The sequence below is a fragment of the Prionailurus viverrinus genome, chromosome C1 (assembly GCF_022837055.1).
Source record: "Prionailurus viverrinus isolate Anna chromosome C1, UM_Priviv_1.0, whole genome shotgun sequence".
Lineage (NCBI taxonomy): Eukaryota > Metazoa > Chordata > Mammalia > Carnivora > Felidae > Prionailurus > Prionailurus viverrinus.
This window is the reverse complement of record NC_062568.1, coordinates 156,176,194-156,201,564: the sequence shown is the minus strand read 5'-3', so window position 1 is coordinate 156,201,564 and position 25,371 is coordinate 156,176,194. Positions and strand designations below refer to the sequence as shown.

Sequence of the window (25,371 nt, the reverse complement as noted above, 5' to 3'; positions counted from 1 at the left end):
TCATGTAGAAGACTTTTGCAATGGTCCAGTTGAGAAATAATAAATACCCAGATTGTGTCAATAATGGTATGATTAAAAAGAGGTAATAATAAGACATTAGGGAGACAGAAAGGACCACACATGTTCTCTAATTAGAACATGGAATATAAGAAAATATTTCAAAAATAACTCAGTTTTCTGGTTGAATAGAAAATGATATCATTCACCAAAACAAGGACAATGGGAGAAAGAGCAGGTTTGGAGTTTGGAGAGGAAAAAAGGAATTTACTTTTAGATGAGCTGAATTTTGAAGTACCTGGGAGACCTACATGATATCCATGAGGAATTTAAGTAGACAGATCTCCATTTAGAGATCTACCTGGTAGAAATATATATTTGTGAATCATTATAGCAGGGAATGAGAACCATACTAAGGATGCAAGAGGTGGCAGAGAAAAGGGAATTGGAAAAAAGAATAAGAAGAGAAGGGAAAAGAACCACTGACCAAAGTCAAATCCTAAGAAAATGAAAATTTTATGAACTGAGTTACCAATAACAGCAAATACTTCAAAGAAGTTCGATAGATGGTTGAAGCAAGTACACTGATTATAGCAAACAAACATCATGTAAAACCCCAAACCTATTTCCATTTCCAGATCTCCTAATTCTAACCTTGGCACCACCATGATTCTACTCCAAGATAGAAGCACTACACTCACCCTTAAATCTTTCCAATTCTTAATTCACTACACTCAAACTACTAGCAAGTCATAGTCTTTCATTCTGGGAAATGTAAGTCATAATCTCTTTGTCTTAAGTATTCACTGTACCATCCTGGTCAAGATCCTTACCACTTCTCACCTGTAGAACTGTAAAAATGTCTCCCATAAATTCCCTGCCTCCAATGTCTCCCTTTTCCAATCCATCTTACATACTAGTTGTGTGATCTTGGAAATGTCATTTAACATCTATAAATCTTAATTTTCTAATCTGTAAAATGGGGAAAATAAAACCATTTGCTCTGATAGGTTATTTTAAAGATTTAATGAGTAAAGCTGCAAAGCACTTAAATTACTTGTGGATCAGATCAACACCTTGTTTAAAAATATGACTCTTGGGGCGCCTGGGTGGCGCAGTTGGTTAAGCGTCCGACTTCAGCCAGGTCACGATCTCATGGTCCGTGAGTTCGAGCCCCGCGTCGGGCTCTGGGCTGATGGCTCAGAGCCTGGAGCCTGTTTCCGATTCTGTGTCTCCCTCTCTCTCTGTCCCTCCCCCGTTCATGCTCTGTCTCTCTCTGTCCCAAAAATAAATAAACGTTGAAAAAAAAAATTAATTAAAAAAAAATTAAAAATAAATAAATAAATAAATAAAAATATGACTCTTTGGGGGCTCCTGGGTGGCTCAGTCAGTTAAGGATCCGGCTTCAGCTCAGGTCATGATCTCAGGGCTTGTGAGTTCAAACCCCGCATCAGGCTCTGTGCTGGCAGTTCAGAGCCTGGAGTCTCTTCGGATTCTGTGTCTCCCTCTCTGCCCCTCCCCCACTCATTCTCTGTCTTTCTCTCTCTCAAAAATAAACGTTAAAAAAATATATATGTGGGGTGACTAGGTGGCTCAGTCGGTTAAGCATCCGACTTCGGCTCAGGTCATGATCTCACGGTTTATGAGTTTTGGCCCCGCATCGGGCTCTGTGCTGACAGCTCGGAGCCTGCAGCCTGCTTCGAATTCTGTGTCTCCCTCTCTCTCTGCTCATACTCTGTCTCTCAAAAATAAATAAATGTTAAACACCCCCCCCCTCCCCACCGCTCATACTCTGTCTCTCAAAAATAAATAAATGTTAAAAAACATATATATGACTCTCTGGGGTTGCCTGGATGGCTCAGTTGGTCAAGCATCTGACTCTTGGTTTCTGCTCAGGTCACGACCTCCCAGTTAGTGATTTCGAGCCCCGCATCAGGCTCCATGCTGGCAGTGCAGAGCCTGCTTGAAATTCTATCTCCTTCTCTTTATGACCCTCCCACACTCTGTCTATCAAAATAAATAATAATTTTTTTTTTAAATCTTAAAAAAAAAGAATATGACTCTCTGTTGCCAACTACAGCAGATCCTAGTATGTGGCTTTTAAAGTGTTTCATAAACCACATTCCCATGCTCAATAAGAGATCTTCACCGCAGTCAGATCTCTTTTCTCAAACAGACCATTCTCATTCCTATTTCCCTGAATTTATTCATCCCTTTTCTTCCATAAGGAATACCTCCTTTTTCTTCCCTTTACCAATCTAAATTTTCATTGCTCACTGCCAGTTAGGAAACTATGTCAGTATTGAATTAAATAATAATATTTAATATAAATGCATATAAGATCATTAAGGTCTCATGAATACATATGGTAGTAGGAAGGTCTAATCTAAGAGATATTAAGAAAGGAGCCACAGGATATGATGAATGACAACATGGGGAAATGAAGTGTTGAAAAATAAAAACAAAAGAAAAGCAACAGTAGCAAAATAAGATGTTGACTTAAAAACATTTTTAAGGCTATCAATGATACAAAGATACAGGAAAAGCTTTTTCTTGGTTTATAGTAGGGAAATGGCCATCCAGGGAAAAAAGGATAAAAATAATGTATATATGTTTTTCAATGGTGGTTGTGGAAACAATACCAACAGGGAAATATGATGTGACAAAAGGAAGATAAATTTGTATTCTAAGATGGAAAAGATAGAGATGGGGCGCCTGGGTGGCGCAGTCGGTTAAGCGTCCGACTTCAGCCAGGTCACGATCTCGCAGTCTGGGAGTTCGAGCCCCGCGTCAGGCTCTGGGCTGATGGCTCAGAGCCTGGAGCCTGTTTCCGATTCTGTGTCTCCCTCTCTCTCTGCCCCTCCCCCGTTCATGCTCTGTCTCTCTCTGTCCCAAAAATAAATAAACGTTGAAAAAAAAAATTTAAAAAAAAAAAAAGATGGAAAAGATAGAGAAAAGTAGCCAAAAAGTTAGGGATAGTAAAAGAGTACAAAAAGAGTGACAGACAGCCAAAAGAGGTGCTGCTATTAAGGAAACAGAGATTGTCAGCAAAATTAAAAGAAGCTAAGGTAGCAAGATAATAAATGGTAAAAGGGCCAGAACAGGTTCAACAAATGAGAGCTACAAATGAGAACTAAGAGAAGCTGGAGATCCTTTAACCAGGAGATCATCAGTGAATTATGAAGAAACAATCTCATTGGAATGCTCAGGATGAAGACCAGAAAATTAAAAAAAAAAAAAAAAAATTTAAAGCTAGTAGTAAAGAAATGAAAGCTTTGGGAATGAACCATCTCACCTATACTTTATGCCTTTTAAAACAATTACACTGAGGCTTGGTTGCATACATACATTTTTACAAAAGCATTTAGAGGAACACTGATAAGACGACATGCTCACCTCATGGTGTATTCGCTGATAAACTTTTTGTTCATTGTCTAATACTACAAAAGATTCAGAGGGTGCCGCATCCCCATTGAAAATGAAGCTTAAATCCCCTCGTTGGCACTTCATGTCAGTAAAGTCTATGAGAGTAGTGTCAAGCCTGTGAAAGACGGGTAGATGAGAAATCCTGACAAATAAAATTTTGATAAAACTCCATAATAATTAAACAAGCTTCATTGCTTCTACCAAGGTACTAATACCATACTTCAAAGTCAAACTTACTGTTAAGGCTAAAGTATTTTATTTAAAAACACTGAAAGAATATTTAAATAATATTCCATTTTTCCTATAGTTCATTTTCTGAATAAACCCTTCATTAATCCAGAAAAAAAAAATATTGTTTCCATATTGTTCAAGTATTTCCCTAACTATACCCTTGTTCCCTACCATTTCCCTTACTGCAGCTACTCCATAAAAGTTACTTCAACTGTGAAGGGCATAAAAGGAAAGTAAACTTGTCTAACATTCTTTGATACCAATAAGACCATGCTGCTAGCTCAGCAGAGTATATAGAAAGGGTACAGAAATGGATGGACCACATTCTTAGATTAAGGACTGTGTTTCCAATCTTGCTCTTTTGATCTACTACATCTATGCCTTATGGTGAGCCATCTGATACCAAACCTTGCTTCATCCTTCAACTAGATAAATCATTTAACTTACTCCAAATTCTTGTCCTGTTTGACTCTCTGATTCAGATTAGCATTCTTTCCCAACATCTCCACAGCCTAAAAATTTATGGATCATTACTGTATCAAAGATTCACGGACTTAACATACTTGTATGTTTATCGTAGTCTTTAGTAACCAAGACCTGGCATGGTCTAGCTCAATGGATTGGTCTCAAATAAATTCCACAAACCACTGTTTGCTGAAATTCAGGAGAATACTAGAATGGAAAACTTCACAAGTACCCTAAAATGTTTCAATCTTGTACCAAACTTTGTAGGAGATCCCATTAGGACCTCTCTTACTGGTTGCTGAAAATATAGTCCTTAATCGAAAAAATGGGTTGACAAAGCAGTTAAGAGATGCTGATCACACCCTGGCTGCTGAGTTTCTAAGAATTCATTACCTTGTAAGTTATTCAATTCTCATGCTAGACTAGGCAAAGTGAATGAGCATTCTTGGTTTCCCTACACAGAAAAAAATCTGGGAACTGGAACATATCTTATATGCTGCATCAAAAAGAGTAACTGGGGTCGTATATAATTTATCAACAAAACTAGTACCTTTTAAAAGTGAAGGTGATACCATTAATAATTTTGCCAGGACAATAGCGATGAATCAACAGCAAACAAGGAAGTATGGTTACCTTATGTATAAGGGCCTCCTTTCTGAGCCATGTAAAATATATACACCCCTCAGAATGAAATCAAGAAGCCCTAAAAAAAGCAAGTCACCAACTCCTGTAGGAGTGAATCCTGCCTGCTGCTTTATAGCTGAATTCTAGCTCCTGGTTCACCTCCAGGGGCCAGCCTGTACTACTGAACACATCCTGTTACTACTTGTACATGTGGCGTAAGAAAATAATGCCAGTAAAAGAGGCTCATCCCCTACCTCTGTAAGATGTGGGCTACTGAATATCAAAAAGGAACAGATAATTTTATATCAGCGATCTATGTGGACTTCAAGCTGCAGCTACCAGAAAACTCTATACCTCACATAAAAGACGAAATGAAACAGAACAATCTTCTGCATCCATTTCCTTCTTGCCCATCCTGGATGAGAGTGGTAGTGGGTTGGTAGTGGATGTAAGCGTAGTGAAGGGAGAGATACACAGAGACAGAGACAGAAAGACAAAGACAGACTGACATGGTGACATTTGAAACCTTAGATCTAGCTAGACCTAAAATGAGTCATAGTCAATTTTTATTTCATTTGTTTTTATAATTTGCAACTGAAAGACAACTGTCTAATGCATCTTCTACAATATCCCTGACATATTAGATGATCTACTAAGCTTTATTACACATGCCTTATAATGACATAACTTGTCATGATGGTATTTTAAATTATTAACTAGTCCTTGCTTTAAGCCTATGAGTCTAAATATATTCTATTTTTACCATGTAATTAGCCATTAAAAATATATAATTATACAAATGCAAAGATTGGAACTAAAAATGTTCAAAAAAATCAATAGAAAATGTTGTTTTTAAGATAAAAGCTTGGAGAATGCCAAATAACACTGCAAAAGGACATAATAGAGGTTTGCCTTGAGACAAGAAAAGCCTGAAATGAGGCAAAGTTTGCAAACTTTGCTCTGATCATTTCAGTCAGCGCTCATAAGATTACCTCATAATTATTAATAGTGAAAATGTTAATATTCTCAACAATAAAGTTGCTCATACTTTCCTACTTCCACTAAAGTATTAATTTCTCCTTGGTATCAGAAAAGGTATTTTAAATGATCACATGGCTGTCATGAAATAAAAGTAAACTTTAAAGATTTCTGTGAACATACTTTAAAATTCAGTTTCATTTGAAGTGATGTTTAAAAAAAACTAATCGGGCGTGCCTCGGTGGCTCAGTTGGTTTAAGCATCTGACTTCAGCGCAGGTCATAATCTCAGAGTTCATGGGTTCAAGCCCGGCATCGGGCTCTGTGCTTCCAGCTCAGAGCCTGGAGCCTGCTTCAGATTCTGTGTCTCCTTCTCTCTCTGCCCCTACCCTGCTTGTGCTCTGTCTCGCTCAAAAATAAATATTAAAAAAAATTATAAATAAATAAAAACTAATCATCTCATGATGTTTACATTTGAAAGTTTTTATTTAATGTTAATGGATTATTTTTCATTACATTCTTCTCATCTATGCAAAAAACTTTTGCAATATGTCCTAAAAGCCAGCCTCTCCATTAACCTGGTAAACTTCAGTAATGACAGCTTTAGAACCTATCACATCTCTCCTTTATCCTCAGCTGCTTTAAGTCCCAGGTCTGAGTATCTTGCTAAATTATAGGAGCTTCCTCTTTTTTTTCTAAGTTTATTTATTTATTTTGAGAGAGGAAGAGAGACAGACAGACAGTACTAGTGGAGGAGGGGAAGAGAAAGAGGGAGAGATAATTCAAAGCAGATTCCATGCTGTCAGCACAGAGGCTGGTGCGGAGATTGAATTTACCAACTGTGAGAACATGAAATCAAGATTCGGATGCTTAACTGACTGAGCCACCCAGGCACCCCTAAATTATAGTAACTTCCTTCTCATCTATATTCTCTGACACAATTATTCTCCCTCAGGCTTTTATTCTTATGTCTCTATTTTAACCATTTGCAGCTTTACTACCTGTATTTATTATATAATATGCATCATATCATTTACTTTTAAAAGTCATATATAAATGTGAAATAATTTTTAAAGCCTCTTTTTTTTTCTAGGAATCAAATAGAACTAACACTAACCTTTTTAAAGTAGCACAAGGAATATAATAATATTCTCCCAAATTATCTGCTACCTTTGGCAAGCACCTATAGTAAACATTTTTATTTATTTTTTTTTAATTTTTTTTTAATGTTTATTTATTTTTGAGATAGAGACAGAGCATGAACGGGGGAGGGGCAGAGAGAGAGTGAGACACAGAATCTGAAACAGGCTCCAGGCTCTGAGCTGTCAGCACAGAGCCCGACGCGGGGCTCAAACTCACGGACCGCGAGATCATGACCTGAGCCGAAGTCAGACGCTTAACCGACTGAGCCACCCAGGCGCCCCTATAGTAAACATTTTTAAATTGATGAGTAATTTTTGATGAAATCATATATATTCTTAACAGGTTGCTTAAGTAAATCTACATAATTATCAAATCCTTTCCTCCTTTTTTTTTTCCATGTTTTTCTGCATTTTGCAAGGTTTCTAATAATGACCATGAATTTAATGTACATAAGCACTTTCATAATTAGAAACATCATTAGAGGTTATTTTTTAAAAACAAAAACCTGAAACTTCTACCTTACTCAAATTCTATTTCTTGAGAACAAATACCCTAGAACTTACTTTCAACTAAAGATTATCTCTTCACTAAAATTCAATATATCTCATAATAAATCTCAGAGTTGACTCTAAAATTTCTGCCTTGTGACATGGTAGGAACAGACATGAAGTCAGAGGTCCTGGCCCAGACATTAATTCTCAATATGCTCCTATAAAAATCACATCACCTGTTGTCTGAGTTTTCTCATCTATAAAATAAAGAGTCTATATGAAATAATCTTTCAAGATACTTCCAGTTCTAGACCCTTACATGTCCAAATTAATATTCTAGAGATATGCAAAATTATAGAGATAGATATACAAAATTAATATTCTAGAGATATGCAAAATTATAGATATATATACAAAATTATATATATATAATTTATAAATATACTAAAATATGTATATATATAAGTTGGCATATTTGCCAGTTTTATATATTTACATATGTATAATTTATAAACATACCTGTATTAATACAAAGACATAAAGAATGATAAAAGTAAATTCTGAAATGAGTAAAATAAATAATTGCCCATTAGATCGAAAAGTAAATATTAATTTTAAAAAGAAGAAAATTAAAATTAGCCTTCAAGTTTTTACTAGAAGGAACAGATGATTAGATGAATGGATGGATACAGGAGGGAAGGGTATGAGAGGGTTGGAAAAAAAAGGACAAGAGTTGTGTCTTCCTTATGGGTCACTTATTCTTTAAAAAAAGTCAGGATCAGAGAGATAACCATCTTAAATCCTCTCAGTATTATACCATGATCTTCACTGTTTCCCTGCTAGATAGTCTGTAGTTGAATTAGAATTAATACCTTTGTTTTAGTCAAGATTTTATGTCTTTGGTTCCTTATCTGTAGGATGTCTCAAATAAGATAAAATAGTGTAAATATGTAACAGCATGTTTAAGTTATAAAATACTACATTCAAATGTAACCTATTACTACAGAAACAAAAGCTTCCTATAAATCTCAATTTTCTGTTACTCAGAAAAAAATCAAATCACCTTACCTGATATTGATACCTTGTTTGTATATCTTACATGCATCAGAAGGCAGAATTCGGGAAAGTAAAGGCACTGTATTTTTAAAAAGAAAAGATAAAAAATAACTACCTGAAGTTCTGAGACACTACAAATTTCTTAATTAGAAAAAGAGTAATGTAAATATTCTACTAATTCACTAAAATTGTAACAATTCTCCTTTAAAATCGTTTTTTCCATTTAAAATAGCATATAAGGCAATTTTGAGCAACTTCAAATATCTACTATTCAATTGTAATTGCTGTGTAGTTCACCATTCTGCCCACGCATCCACCCACCAACACACACAAGTAGCTGAGTCAATACAATGCCACTTTGGGGTACATATTGTAGGACATTATTGTAGATGAGAAAACAGTGCCCTATGGCAACTAAACCATCAGGAATGGGTAACCTGACAGACCTGGATCCTATCTACTCCTATAAATACAATTTCATTAAATAGCAGGAGAGCAATAGAGCAATTTGCATTTTCCAATTCTACGATGACTTTTCCTCCCTCATGTAAACTGAACAATCAAGTTCTCTATATCTTAAATTATCACAGCATAATCTGAGAGTTTAACACAGCACTCCAAAAGTAGCATAATTCACTGAACTTAACAATGAACAGTCTGTATATTTTAATTTTGGTTTTCCTGTCATTTACTCCTTGGTCCTAAGAAAAGTTTCTAAACCTAAAGTTTTCCATTTATAATATACAAATAACAGTCTCAAAAATGGATATTTTGTAGATTATGAGATAAAGAAAGTTTAAAAACTACTAGTTTTCCTGTTGAAATGTGCTATATATGTGATGTTATACTTGAAGTCATGATTATGATACTATAAATTACTTAACGCTTTTACAGTATATAAAGGACTTCCTTCAAAAAATAATTTCATTTCATCCACACATAAACAAAATTTGTAATATCTGGGGCAGTTATTATTCCCATGTAAAAATGAAGAAACTGAAGGGGGTCCCTGAGTGGCTCAGTCAATGAAGCATGACTCGGTTTCAGCTCAGGTCATGATCTTACAGTTGTGAGATCAACCCCTGTATCAGGCTCCTTGCCCAATAGCATGGAGCCTGCTTAGGATTCTCTCTCTGCCCCTTCCCCACTCAAGCTTGTGAGCGTGCGTGTGCTCTCTCTCAATCTCTCTCTCTCAAAATAAATAAATAAACTTAAAATAAAATAAAGAAACTGAGGCCCATGAAAGACATGTGATTTGCCACATCAAATAGGAGCCATGACTTCTGATTCCAATTTAAAGGTTTTCTATATCTAAAAACCTAAGGTGGAATAGTTTAGTTGCCTTCAGATTTGCTGTTAACTAAGTCTGAGGCTATTTTCAGCCAAACACTAAATATAACAGCATGAGAAAGGGTGTGCATGCTCCACTACCTCTAAATCAAACCTAATCCTGGAGCTCAATATTTCTTAACTTCCTCTTATTTCTGGGTTGCCTTTTTTTTTTTTTTTTTTAGTATTAGAGTTAAAAAAAAAACTGTCATGATTATTTAGCATTTTATGTTTGAAAAAGGAATTTATAAGTTCTCCCTTCTTCATTTTTTTTTTTTTTTAAGTAGGCTCCACACCCAGTGTGGGGCTTGAACTCACAACCCTGAGATTAAGAGTCACATGCTCTACCAACCAAGCCAGCCACACACCTTGATATTAGGAGTTTTGACAATGGAAAGAATCATGCCTAAACTCTAGAAAAAAAGCTTACTAATCAAATCTAACAATAGGGATTATTCAGAGCTTTTTAATCCCAAGTGTCTAAATTAACTGTAGCCAATGAGTTTAGTTTTTAGAATTATACATGCCATCTAACCATCAGGTGCTAATAGTTTTGACATGAAAGCAGTAAAATCTTTTATCAACAATGAAACAGATGTGCTGACTTTTTTCTATCAATCCTCAAAGAAGCAGTACTTTTAACAAATACCTCAATGGTTACATCATGAATTTGATTACACAACATTTATAAATATATTTATAACTACAGATATTTGCACAATTTCAGCAGTGATTACATCCATTTCCATTGCTTCATATAACTGAAACGTTACTTTCAAAATATTTTAAAACAGGGGTGCCTGGGTGGCTCAGTTGGTTAAGTGTCTGATTCTTGATTTCTGCTCAGGGCATGATCTCACAGTTTCATGAGTCTGAGCCCCATGTCGGGCTCTGCGCAGAGCCTGCTTGGGATTCTCTCCCTTTACTCCTCCCCTGCTTGCACTGTCTCTCTCAAAATAAATATATAAACTTAAAAAAAGTATTAAAATATTTTAAAACATTTGCTCAGCAAGATAAATTGACTATTTTAAATTTACACCACTAACAGTTTCTAAGAGAATCAGTTAAAAAGCCAATATACTCAAGGGACAACCTTGAATATAAGCTCACCAAGCAGGACTAGGGTTTCTAAAGATGCTAAAAAAAAAAAAAAAAAAAAAAAAAAAAAAAACTGGGTAAAAAAACAGTAATCAGGCTTTAAACCAATCTAACTTGGAGTTCTTTTATTATACAAAGCTACTACAAACCTTTTTCCCTCAGTGTTCTAAGACACCTGGGCTTCTGAATGATATATAAAGCATAAAGGCAAGGTAGGCCTGCAAAGTAACAAAATCATCTGTGGTTTTGATACAGCCCAAACTAACCTGATTTGCTAGAGTTGTAACAATGTTGGAAAGAACTGACTATTTCACAAATCAAAACTTTACATTTAGAGAATAAACACACTAGGAAAACTTTAATCATTCATTCTATATACATTATTATGCAACGGTTGAAGTACTTCGTCATGAACTAATATGGAATTAATGCCTAATATTAGATACATTAAGTAAAAATGACAAATTGCATAATGATATAATGGCATGATCCCATAAAAAAAAACTAATTCTGAGGATATATATACACATATATATGTATTCACACATATGCTGTGTAAACTTTGAAAAGGATGCGAAAGCATTCTCGTGAAACATTAACAGTGATTTTTATAGTTGTCAAATCTGATTAGTTTTATAATTATCACTGAGCATTCAAATATCTTTATATCACAAAAATTAATGCAGATGCTTAAAAAAACACATGTAAGCTCATTATATTCAAATCTATATACAGATTACATTGGTTTTAAATCTTCAAGAAAAAAAAACCTAAATTTAGTTGCTTTAGTAGTTGTTTAATTAGTAAAGGTCACTAGGATCAAACTTCCTATTTAGACATGAAGGTTTTCTCCCTAAATGGACTCAGGTTTAAAATGGGGAGGAGAGAAACTTACCTTGCCAAGATAAACCATTAAATGACTGCAAAATATCTAGGGATTAAGGTTTTATAAATAATTGAAAAATTGAAACAGTGCACAACCAAAAAATATGTTAAGAGAGTAGCTATAAAGTACACAATAAAAATGGTAAAAATTATTGAAAGTTGACAAAATATACAAAATCAAATAATGTTAACCAAATTCTTCTCATTCAGGATCTGAGTACTATATTTCAAACTTCCTTAAATTCAGTAATCTAATAATCCCATAATTATTACTCTCTTCTCTTTGAGAATTGCTTATATTTAATGTAATATTTAATTTCATTTGGTTAAAAAAAGATAATTTTCAATCTTAAAAATAATCTTAAAAGTTACTAATCAAGTTCGGAAAACTATTACTACAGGGCTTTATAACTATTACATTCAATGTGATGAGAAATATTTAATTTTCCTTAGGGCAAGTAACAAATTTGTTGTGTTAACATTTCCATAAATAGCTACTTTTGCACTTGCATTTTTGCAAGTGCACATATTTTATAGTAAAACATAGTACACTCTTACCCCAGCTTTGAAAATCCCAGTGAAGTTCCAGATAAAAGTCACCTAGCTGAGAAACAAAATACAAACAATTACTGAATGCACCTTAATAAGCAGTCCTTATATTTACTGAATATTTTACTTAAAAAAAAAATCTACCATCATTAAAGGTCTATAGACAGGAATAGAAAGTAGTTTAAAAGTTTGGAGTTAAAAGAAAGAACAAAAACATATGATTAAATTACTTAAAACATTACAATAGCACATATTATTATACTTAACTACAAAGGAAAATATGCACCAACTATGGATTTTACAAGACCATTTTAACCACACAGGAATATCTGAAACTGACAGGCATTTAAACGTGCATCAATAAACAGTCCATTTTCCCAGCATAGCCAAAATAACAGTAACTATTGTTGTAAAAATAGCTCATAACTTTAGATGTGTTAAAAAATACAACTTCCAAAATGACTATTTGTGCAGCCTCAATGGATTATGAAAATGACACACTGAAATAGAAACTTTTTTCTATAAAATGGTAACACAAGTTTACTAAATCTGAAATAATATGTCATCTTATGAGATGTATAGTAAAAGTCTGAATTTTACAAAGTAGAAGTTAAAAAGCAAAACCTATAACTGTTAAGGAAACTACTGTGATCAAATATTCCCCAAAAAAAATCTATCGCTTGAGATAAAAAAAAAAAAAAAAAAAAAAAAAGGCATACTTGAGACAGTTATCATGATAGGTCTATCTTTCCCCACAGTCATTTCAGACATCAAAACTACAGTGTAAGAGAATAAGAGAAAACAAAGCTCTCTTCCTTTTTTGAGCCAACACACCCAGCTCCTACCATCATGAAGATAATAAGAGTTTTGTTAGATAAAGAAGATGCTGTTCCCGCTAGCAGGTAGTGGCTTCAGCTCTTAGGGAATCTTTTATTGCCATTAATTATGGCTTACCCCCTTATTCTTAGATCTCTTATCTAATTTGCTGAAAACAGTAATTCTTTATCAACCTTCCTAGTTCAAAGTAAATGGTGCTTCCCTAAAATTAAATTTATACCTTATAATCAGAGTATTTTGTTTTATCATTATTGCTTAATTCAAACAGGATTTTGACAAACCATTTCTTAACTCTTAATCATCAGTAAGCATTAGACTGCATTTTTAAAAATGCCTTAAAGTACACTTACAATTACTCTTTAGGTAAAGATCAGCAAAGAGATATAGCCTACCTCTTTCAGGGCTTTTAATAATCGAGGTCGTTTCTCTTCAACACTTTCCCTGGATTGCTGCTTAAGCTTCCTTAAAAGAGCTGTAACTAAAATTTAAAAAGTTTCAATTTAAAATAACTTTCACCATGCTAGACTATTAATTATAGCCCAATTAAAAAGACTTATACAAAAAAAAATTTTTATCATGCTAGAAAACATCACTTACTTATTATACAAAGATATATATAGATATAAATACTATATTAATAAGTTTAATAAAACTGTTATGAACCTCAAGGAAAATTGAGAAGAGACACCTCAACATGAACTTATATTCACACTAGTTTTCCTAGTTTTTAATTATCAGTAAGTATTTACGTCAGCCAAGATTTATCAATCTCAGTCAGATGATACAATGTCCTATTGTAACACTGATCTAAAAGAAGATCTCAAAGATCCCATTGGATATCACTTATATAAAAATTTAAATATTTGTAATTGTTACTGGGTATATCTGTTCTTTTCTCACTAGAGACTGTACTCTCACACATCCCCACATAGCAGAAAAAAAATATAAAAATGGATCCTATTTTATCTGTGAAAAGCGTTTCTGAATCTAATAAAACCTGAAGCCCTCCATAGTATTTTCTTAATAGTTCAGATTGAGATTTAGCTACAATGCCGAAGTGCAACTCCAGCTTCACTACTTATTAGCTATATGTAAATGTGAACGAGTTACTTAATTTCCCATAAATTTCAGTTTCTTTTTTTTTTCACTTGTTAATTAAAAATAAAATAAAATCTATGTGGAATTTATATAAAGGCTCAATATAAATTGGTTACTACTATGCCTGTAATTAAGTAAATATAATTTTTAGCTACTAGAATGAAGGTCTAAAACTGACTTGCAAAAACCAATCAATCCCTAACATGTATTGAAATAAGGGAAAATATTATAATTAAATGAAATAAACCTTACAAAAGATGAGAAGATGGAAAATATGCACTGAGGAAAAAAAATGTATATATCACTACATGCTGATTTCCTCCTAGTCCTGACATATTTTCATACATTATGTATATACATATGTATATGTACATGTATACATTCATATACATTAAAAAATGTTAGTTTTTACTATTTTATAGTATGTATTCTTATAAGCTACTTAAACCTTTATGTGGAATACAGAAGCAAAAGGTTAAAAAAAAAAAAAGTAAAAAGGGTGGCTCAGTCGGTTAAGCATCCAACTTCGGCTCAGGTCAGGATTTCAGAGATCGTGGGTTCAAGCCCCACATCAGGCTCTGAGCTGACAGCTCAGAGCTTGGAGCCTACTTCAGATTCTGTGTCTCCCTCTCTCTGCCCCTCCCCAGCACTCGCTTGCTCTCTCTCTCTCTCTCTCTCAAAAATAAATAAACATTGAAAAAAAAAAATTTTTTTTTTTTAAGTAAAAGGAAAGAAGACAGCAGTGAAAGCTTGGACGAGATTTGTTCTGTCCACACTGGCCAAATTAGGAAAAGCCCAGAGAAGAATCTGAAAATTAGTGTAATCTATTCTTACTTCTAACCACAGGTCTAACCATAACCCCACTGTATTCAAAAAGCCAAAAATCAAAGAGCACATTGCAATTACTCAAGGTCTTTTGGAACAAGAGAAGAGGCTGAGACCTAGAAGCCAAGGAACACGGGACCTCATCTCAGTTATACACTAGCTCTGTGACCTAGGTTAGTAGTTTCCAAATACAAGTCTACATTTCAGTGCCAAACTCTCAACTTTCCAGTGATGTGCAGCAAAATGAAAAAGACTTGGAATCAGGTTGGTGTTTCTTCTTTATTTATAAGTTATATACTTTTTTTCAATTTAAGGACTAATCTTTATACCATTTTTTGTTTCAAAATGTCTTTTTTAAATGAAATGGTGATCACAGAAGAAAGTAATTCTCTTTTTTAAAGCTCTTAGATGCTAACGGTGGCTAGGTGACTCAGCCAGTTGAGCATCCAACTTTGGCTCAGGTCATGATTTCTAATTCCTGAGTTGGGAGTCCCATGCCAGGCTCACTGCTGTCAGCGCAGAGCCCCCCACGGGGCAGGATCTCACCAACCAAGAGATCATGACCTGAGCCGAAATCAAGAGTCTGATGCCTAACCGACTGAGCCACCCAAACACCCCTAGTAGAATTCTTTTTATAATTCTTCTCTACTCAAATACTTTAATACTTTAATACTAAGCTCAAATACTTTAATCTTCCTTGCCTTCAAGGAAGGCAATTTGCCTTCAAATTCAAACAAACTTCTGTGAATGTAAAAAATGGAAAGAATTCAATTTGTAGATAGAAAAGATAGCTTAATGAAAAGCAGAAGCCACATATTTTTCACCAGGTAAATATACTGAACTGACTAAAGGCATGCACTAAATAATAATTAAATTAAAATGCCCAAACATTATTAAAAAGATAGTGACAAAGAGATTCTTGTTCTATGAAACTTCACATTAAAAAATAACACTGTGGTGGCGCCTGTGTGGCTCAGTTGGTTAAACATCTGACTCTTGATTTTGGCTCAGGTCACGATCTCGAGATTCATGGTTTCGAGCCCTGATTTGGGCTGTACTCTAGCAGCATGCTGCCTGCTTAGGATTCTCTCTTCCTCTCTCTCTCTCTCTCTCTCTCTCTCTCTCTCTCACTCTCTCTCTCTCTCTCTCTCTCTTTCTCTCAAAATAAATAAATAAATTTTAAAAAATAAAATAAAACAAAACAAAATAAAATATCAATTCAAACCGTCTTAGAAACATACATTCAAAATGCAATTATAAAAAATGACCAATCTTTCGGGGGGAATCAGTATGTGTACTCCCATATTAGAAGAATCTCATTAGTGATTACTGATAATAAAGATAAAATTAGTTTTAGAGGATTTAAATGATATTAGAATTCACACAAAGACTCCAATGAAGAACTCCAATAAACTACAACTTATCTTTCTCTTTCCTTCTTTTCCCATATAAAGTATTTTTTAAGTATTCAGTACACCTAAATCTGGATCTTTCTGCCCTCTACTTCTTTCTATGCTCCATAATAATTATTTCCCATTTCTTAGTTCTACCTAGATATACCACAGATAACTCAAACTCAACAAATCTAACATCAAATTAATTAAATCCCAGACTGATCTGTAATACTGTCCTGCACTGATCACTGTTCACCATGCAACCAGCATAAAGCAGGAAAGCAACATAATCCTAAATTAATTTTAAAATAAAATAATTCCTTTTAAAATTTTTTTTTTTTTTTAGTAATCACTTCACCCAACATGGGGTTTGAACTCATGACCTTGAGATCAAGAGTTGCATGCTCTTCTGACTAAGCCAGCTAGGTGCCCCTCAAGTGAAATAATTCTAAAAAGTCTCAGATGAATAGTTTAGCATTATCTCACTGTTCTATAGCACAAAAACTTTAGCAGAAATCAGACCAAAAAAGAAACAGATCACAGTTTTTTCTAATAATGTATAATACTAGATTATATTTTCCTAATTAGATATTTCAGTAATAATTTATAATATTAGATTATCTCTGATTTTTCAAATAATGTAACTTTCTATGCCCAGAATGTTTTAATGTAACACAAGCTATCAAAAACTTAAATCATAATACTTAAAACAATCTCAAAGACCAACTTAACACCATTATAAACACATTCATATTTTTATATTAATATTTCTAAGTACTTAAGAGTTATATATTAATATTTCTAAATACTTAAGAGTAGCATAAGAGTTGTTAGGTTTATTATCCTTTAAGTTAGCAGTTAAATATTTCCATTTCATGTGATGGGAAATGATTTTTTAAAACCACTGAAGAATTATGGATATATAATTATTCAATGATTGACAATGGAATACTATTCAGAATGTGTATCCAAGCCATCACTCTATAGAAGAAAATCACTTTAAAAGCAAACCTCAACTACTATGGGGCTCAATCTTTTAAATTAAAATCCAGTAACTGATTTTCCAGGAAAACTATTTCTTGGGCTACCCAATAGACTATAATTCCTCAAGAGCAGAGGCCATGTTTTCATTCTCTACATCTTACCCTATATACATGCTTTATAGTAAGGACTCATTAAAAATTCACTGACTCTAAATGAAAGTTACTGGGGTGCCTGGGTGGCTTGATTTCAGCTCAGGTCATGACCTCGCGGTTCATGAGATGAAGCCCTTCAGTGGGCTCTATGGTGACAGCACGGAGTCTGCTTAGGATCCTCTCTCTCCTCTCCCTCTTCAGCCCTTCCCCCGCTCACTCACATGCTCACTTGCTCTCTCTCTCTCTCAAAATAAATAAATACAAACATAAAAAGAAAAGTTATCACTTCTCAGCCTTTTGGCTAAGATCAAGTGCAAAACAAAAAAGTTATGTGAAAGCCACAAAAGTCTCAGTATAAGTCAGAAGCCCAGAAATCTATCTGGTTTCCTCTCCATTCTGCTAATGGCTTAGAAACATCAGAGAAAGTTTCTTCAGACTGGTTGCTGCAATTTTGACTTTATTCTTAGTTTATTAGATCTGTATATTTTCATCTTTTCCCTGACATAATTCTAGGATTAGTATGGTTTGTTACTTTCATAAGGGCTTCTTGATGTTTGTCCAGAAAGGACAATAAATAACAAAAAATATATATACTATATAATTGTTAAATCATCACTATTTTATCTCATTAAATCTTAAGCCCAAATGTAACTTCACCATTAAAAGTTGCTCAAAGTGTTCAGAAAGTCCACAAACATGTACTATGTGGATTACATAAAAGCTAAAGCATAAGAGCCCAAAATGTAGCGTCAAACAGAACTAAATCCATGGTAACATTCTGAGAGTGTTCAATGTTATACACTTCTTTAATAAACTGCCCAATTTTTTTTTACCGTTCCTTCCACAAGGCTAGATTTAATTATTTTCAGCCTCAAATTATAAAAAGATATTACCAGAAAAATAATATTCTTATTCATCCAGATTGAAATTTTATAGAATTTTCAACTATTGAGATGTGCTTGACATAAATAAGACCTGTATAAGTTGAAAAAATAAAACTTAGGAATAGGGGAGGTAGAGTAACTGAACACTCCGTATACTGTGAGAAAATATGTGACTTTTTTTTAATTCTCAAAGACTAAAACAAAGAGATTTGCTTCTCACTTTCAGCACAGCCTATACCCAGCAATTAAAGCAAAAAGATAACTGTTATAACACACTGTGATTATTTTCAGTTCCAATTAATGTTCCCATATAACTTAGTTGCCAAAAAGGACAGTTGGGTCTCAGTGTTTTTAAAAATACTTTATACTGAATAAGTAAAACAATGGAAAAATATCAAGAGCAGAATACTATAAAAGAAGAAAAAATAATAACATACTTTTAAACACGATTCCTCAATTCTTTTTGTGTACTACCCAATGTTCAAGTTCCTAAGTCATGAACAATTCACATACAAGTTTACAAATAACTACAAACCTTTCATACTATGGAAAGTTACCCTAAATGAAAATTATGTCAAATGAAATCACTTCATATTTTTAGCATATATATCAACAACATAATTTATGTTGCTTACTCATCTGTCTATCTCCATAGCTGATGGCTTCCGCCAGCGGGCTCCATCCCTGAGCATTTTTCACCTTTACTGGAGCATTATGAGCCAAAAGTAAATGAGCACATTCTGAAACATAAAGTGGTAATAATATCAAAAATCATGCAATTTTTAGAATCTCTAAATATAAAAATCATTTAGGAATTTAAGAAACAAATTTAAGGGGCGCATGGGTGGCTCAGTTGGTTGGGCATACAACTTCGGCTCAGGTCATGATCTCCTGGTTTGTGAGTTCAAGCCCCACATTGGACTCTGTACTGACAGCTCAGAGCCTGAAGCCTACTTGGGATTCTGCGTCTCCCTCTCTCTCTGCCCCTCCCACTCACGCTCTGTCTCTGTCTCTCTCTCAAAGAAAGAAACAAACAAATTTTAGCATAAATAGATCTATAAAATAAACACTGTATTATGGAGAAAAATAATTTTTAAAAGCCCAAAATATCTAAACAAGATTATTTCAAAACCTTAGATCTCAGATTCAAGGAGTCTCCATACTATTACTTAAAAATAAATTGGATCTCTCTACAAGGAAGTATTATGTTCCTTAATAATTGTTCCCAAGAATATTCTGAAAATATTTTCATAGTCTAAAAGATAACAAGATCCCCAAAAGTAATTTAAATCAAATTATCTATTAATCAAGATCAAAAGAGGACGTGTATGTATGGAATGTCAAATGGAAACTTCCTAATTTATTTCAGAAAAAAAATGTGCTTTCAAAAAGGACCAGTAATGTTTCCATAAACACTTCTTTTCAAATGTTACGATTCTTTTACTTCAAGAATAAAACCCAAAAGAGGAAAACATCTGTTTATGATTACAAGAACAAATATGGACAGTCTTTTTTTTTTTTTTTTTAAATGTTTATATATTTTTGAGAGAAAGAGACAGAGAATCTGAAGCAGGTTCCACACTATCAGCGCAAAGCCTGACCTGGGACTCAAACTCACAAACCCTGAGATCATGACCTGAGCTGAAGTCTGACATTTAACCAACTGAGCCACCCAGGTACCCCTGGACAGTCCTTCCAGTAGTCAAGTAAGTCTAAGGTATAATCCTTTCTATAGGTTGAGGATACGCTTCTTAAAAAGTAGAAATAAGAAGTATATTAACAGGCAAAAAATTCAAAACTAAGGCTCATGGGAAATTTAGGATGGCTATCCGTTCTAAATTTCCTAAATGAACGATTCATTCATTCAATCCATCATTCAGCAAATATTAACTAAGTCCCTGTTATATGCCATTTCTAAGCACTAAGTCCTGGATATAAGCAGTGAGAAAAAAGATAAGGATTTGCTATCAGAAAGCTTACACCTTGGGGTGCCTGGGTGGTTTAGTCAGTTGAGCGTTCAACTCAATTTTGGCTTGTGTCATGATCTCATGGTTTTGTGAATTCGAGCTTTGCGTTGGGCTCTGCGTTGGCAGAGTGGTACCTGCTTGAGATTCTCCTTCTCTCTCTCTGCCCCTCTCCTGCTAGTACTCTCTCTGTCTCTCTCAAAATAAATAAACAGGGGCGCCTGGGTGGCGCAGTCGGTTAAGCGTCCGACTTCAGCCAGGTCACGATCTTGTGGTCCGTGAGTTCGAGCCCCGCGTCAGGCTCTGGGCTGATGGCTCGGAGCCTGGAGCCTGTTTCCGATTCTGTGTCTCCCTCTCTCTCTGCCCCTCCCCCGTTCATGCTCTGTCTCTCTCTGTCCCAAAAATAAATAAACGTTGAAAAAAAAAATTTTTTTTAAAAATAAAAATAAAAATAAAAATAAAAAAAAATAAAAAATAAATAAACAAATTTAAAAAAGAGAGACAGCATACATCCTTTGTTAGAAGAAAATAAGTAAACTATTAAGAAATATATATATATATATATATATATATATATATATATATATATATATATATCAGTTAATGGTAAGTGCTCTGAAGGAAATAAGAGTGTTATGATAGTATGATGTAGGTTAACTGAGATGGAAGAAGAATGTGATTCCTAGTCATAGAAGGAATAAACTATATTAGCACACAGCACTAGGAATAACAATACTAAATTTTATTAAGATAAAGTAAAATAGAAATTTCACAGAGGTACTTAGGAACATCTGTAGCAGTGTATAAGAATACATGTATAAGAATGTTTATTTTAGCAGTTTATAATGGAAAATACACTGGAAACTAAGTGAATATCCATCATGTGAGAATGACTGATTAATAGGATGTATCTACACCACTAGAGTAATATACAGCCATTTTTTTTTTTTATTGTCCATTTGGGCTTTATTGGTTCACATAAGGAGACAACTAACAGTTGCTGGTGTTTACTGAACACCTACAGCATGCCAGCTACTAAGCGCTTTATTTCTATTAATTCATTAATCTTTACTAACCCTATGAAGTAAGTACCATCGTTATCCCTGTTTTACAGTTGGGGAAACTGAGGTCCGGAATCCTTTTTTTTTTTTTTTTTTCCAATATATGAAATTTATTGTCAAATTGGTTTCCATAAAACACCCAGTGCTCATCCCAAAAGGTGCCCTCCTCAATACCCATCACCCACCCTCTCCTCCCTCCCACCCCCCATCAGCCCTCAGTTTGTTCTCAGTTTTTAAGAGTCTCTTATGCTTTGGCTCTCTCCCACTCTAACCTCTTTTTTTTTTTTTTTTCCTTCCCCTCCCCCATGGGTTTCTGTTAAGTTTCTCAGGATCCACATAAGAGTGAAACCATATGGTATCTGTCTTTCTCTGTATGGCTTATTTCACTTAGCATCACACTCTCCAGTTCCATCCACGTTGCTACAAAAGGCCATATTTCACTCTTTCTCATTGCCACGTAGTACTCCATTGTGTATATAAACCACAATTTCTTTATCCATTCATCAGTTGATGGACATTTAGGCTCTTTCCATAATTTGGCTATTGTTGAGAGTTATACAGCCATTTTTTAAGAATAGTGTCATATTAAAGGACAAAGCAACCAGGTTAGTGTTTCTAATGTGATTCAATATAAAGTTCAAAATGTCACCTATGTAGTATTTTGTCCAGAAATGTTTAACTTGAATCTAATCAAATCTTGATAGCTAATTTTCAATTTGAAGAAAGATACAAGGAATAAGTTAAATCACATCATGAGAAAATAATCAGGCAAATCTGAGATGAAGGACATTCTACAAATTGACTGGCATGCAATTCAAAAAGTAAGGTATAAAGGAAGAAAAAAAAGCAGGCAAACTTTTCTATATTAAAATAATGTGATATAACAACCAAATGCAATGACTAAACCTCAATTAATTGAGTTTTGACTCAATATAAAGGACATATAAAGGACATTTTTGGAACAACTGGAAAAATTTAAATATGGATTAGATATTAGAGATTATAATAATATTAATTTTCTTAAGTGATAAGAATATTGTGGTTATGAAAGAGAATGTCCTTATTCTTAGAGATGCATGCTAAGGTATTTGGAGGTAAAATGTCATGATGTCTATGTGAAACTTTCAAACGAAACAGAAAAAATAATATATATAACACTAAGAGAAAGACAAAGCAAATCTGACAAAATGTTATCAAACACTGAACCTAGGTACAGAGTATCTGAATGTTCATTGTGATCATATTTCTGTTTTTCTGAGTATATGTAATTTTTCATAATGAAGCACTGAAAGAAAAAAGAATGGAAACAAGACAAATTTTTATTTTGTTTAACTTTTTAAGTAAGCTTTACACCCAATGTAAGGCTTGAACTCATGACCCTGAGATCAGAAGTCACATGCTCTACTAAATGAGCCATCCAGGTACCCCAAAAGACACATGTTTAAAAAGAATGAATTTAAGCCATCCCAACAGATATAAAAGAATGTCCACGTTGTACTGCTGAATGATATCACAAATCTCCTCACGCAGAAGTGTATTATGATCCCATTTTTTAGAAAATAACTTAATTACCTTTGTAAGTATGTGTTTAGATTCACATACACTTTTATATGTAATAATAAACATGGGGAAAAGTATGGAAGAATATCCAGCAGATTGCTAACATGTTTACTGAAAGAAGAGAGGTAAGAGGGGCAGAAGCCAAGATGGCGGTAGAGTAGGAGGAACTTAGGATTGCCTCGTCCCTCAAACACAGCTAGATAACTATCAAATCATTCTAAATACCCAAAAAATTTACCTGAGGACTGAAAGAAAACACTGCACAACTGGGGGAGGGGGGGCATACTGAGGAAGGTAGGAAGCCCAGAGAAGTGGTTTGGGGTTGAAAAGGACTGCAGGTGCTGGGGAAGGGAGGGAGCCCTGGTCATAGAGAAAGACAAGAGAGTGGAGTGAACAGGAATAAGCACAAGGAGAATACTTCCCCAAAGCCACTGGCTGGGAAAACAAAAGGGGCTGATTTTCATGAGTTTTTGCAAACAGCAGCGCTCAAAGACTGGAGTTTTGGAGCCCTGTGGGCTTGGCTGGGATAGAGACCTGAGGGCACTGCCCTACTTCTGGAGAGAAGTCAGGCAAGCAACCCCAGGGCAGACAGTGCAATCTGAGGATTGCCTAGAGCACATGGAGGGAGACTGTTCCCTCTTCTTGGAGGTATCTGTGACAGGTGCCATTGCCTCTCTGTGAACAAAGGAGTTAGTGAGTGTCATTTCACTCCTCCATCCCTCAGCATAAGTGCAGAGGCACCTACTGAGGGTGGCTAACTGGGAAAATGGCTGTTTAGCCTGCTTCGGTCCAAATCCCATGCCGCTCATGCTGTCGTGACTACCCTTCTGGGTCAAACCTGCATCTGTCCCAGCACAGTGAGACCCTCACCCGGAAGACCAATACAGGCCCTGCCACACCAGGTACCTAAAGTTTGGAGTTTTAAAAGTCAGCAAGTTTGGCTGTCATAGAGCCCAAAGTGCACAGCACTGTTCCAGACAAGCAAGCAAGCAAGCGACCTGGAGACAGTGTGAAAACAGCAATCTGAAAAACATCTAGGATGCATGAGGGGAAATAATGCACTCTACTGGGAGGGCTATCCTGAGGACAGCAAGCATGGGATCCCCTCTCTGGGGAAAAAGGTGCTGGCTGGTGCCATTCCCCCCCCAACCCCCTCCCCACCCCTCAGCATAAACCAACTTCAGTAAATAGCACAGTGTCAACACTGTCTGCTTAACCTGATTACAACAGGTCCCCAGCCCCTGTGTTCTGCTGGTGCTGCTTTTCTTGGGCAAATGTGCCTAAGGACCACAGCAGCAGGCCCCTTCCCCACAAGACCAGCACAAACCCTTGCATGCACCTCATCTATTGACCAAAGAGTTCCGCAAAGCTTCAGTTCTAGTGGAAATAGCATCAGGTCTCATTTAACAGGCAGACCACAACACACCTATTAAAACTCTGGCCAAGATCCAAACACTGTTTATTGCAGGCAAGGAGAGCCTCTGCAGATGACTGACCTAAGGGAGAGAGCAGCCAAAATGCAGCAGCAGAGTGCACACAGCAAACGCCAGAGACACTTCCTGAAGCACCAGGCCCTGGACATTAAATGACCTCTTCTTCATAAAGCCATTAAACGCAGGAACAGGAAACACAACAGGATTTTCTAACACAGAGAGAAGACAGAGACCAAGACAAAATGCCAAGCCAGAGGAATTCATCCCAAAAGAAAGAACAAGAAAAGGTCATAGCCAAAGATTAAATTGAAACACATATAATATGCCTGATGCAAAATTTAAAGCAACAGTCATAAGGATACTAACTGGACTTGAGAAAAGCATGGAAGACATCAGGGACATGACTTACCACAGACATAAAAGAGCTAAAAAACAAGTAGGCAAAAATGAAAAAAATGCAGCATCTGAGGTTCAAAACTAATTGGTTGTAATGACCATAAGGATAGAAGCAGCACAGGAATGAACAAGTGATACAGAAATGGAATCATGTAAAATAATGAAGCTCAACAAAAGAGAAAGAAGAATGATGTATCACAGGAATAGACTTAGGGAACTCAGTGACTCCATCAAACTTAGTAACATCCTTATCATAGGAGTCCCAGAAAAAGAAGAGAATGAAAAGGGAGCAGGTTTACTGGAGGAAATAACAGCTGAAAACTTATTAATCTGGGGCAAAAAACAGGCATCCAAATCCAGGAGGTAGAGAGAACTCCCATCAAAATCAATAAAAAGCAGGCTAACACGAAGACATATTATAGTTAAATCTGCAAAATCTAGTGATAAAGAAAAAATCCTAAAAGCATCCAGACAAAGGAAATCCCTAACTCACAAGGTAAGACCCATAAGGC

General features: G+C 35.0%; 1 protein-coding gene across 2 annotated transcripts in view; it reads right to left on the bottom strand.

The window, feature by feature from the left end:
* Positions 1 to 25,371, bottom strand: part of ANKRD13C (ankyrin repeat domain 13C) — a 92,201-nt gene that overhangs the window by 31,342 nt on the left and 35,488 nt on the right. For both annotated transcript variants that reach the window (XM_047871001.1, XM_047871003.1), the window contains exons 3-7: positions 19,081 to 19,185; positions 13,501 to 13,586; positions 12,281 to 12,326; positions 8,423 to 8,489; positions 3,394 to 3,538 (exon numbers count right to left, since the gene is read on the bottom strand). In XM_047871001.1, coding sequence (XP_047726957.1) covers positions 3,394 to 3,538; positions 8,423 to 8,489; positions 12,281 to 12,326; positions 13,501 to 13,586; positions 19,081 to 19,185 — 449 coding nt within the window. The remainder of the gene's footprint in view (positions 1 to 3,393; positions 3,539 to 8,422; positions 8,490 to 12,280; positions 12,327 to 13,500; positions 13,587 to 19,080; positions 19,186 to 25,371) is intronic.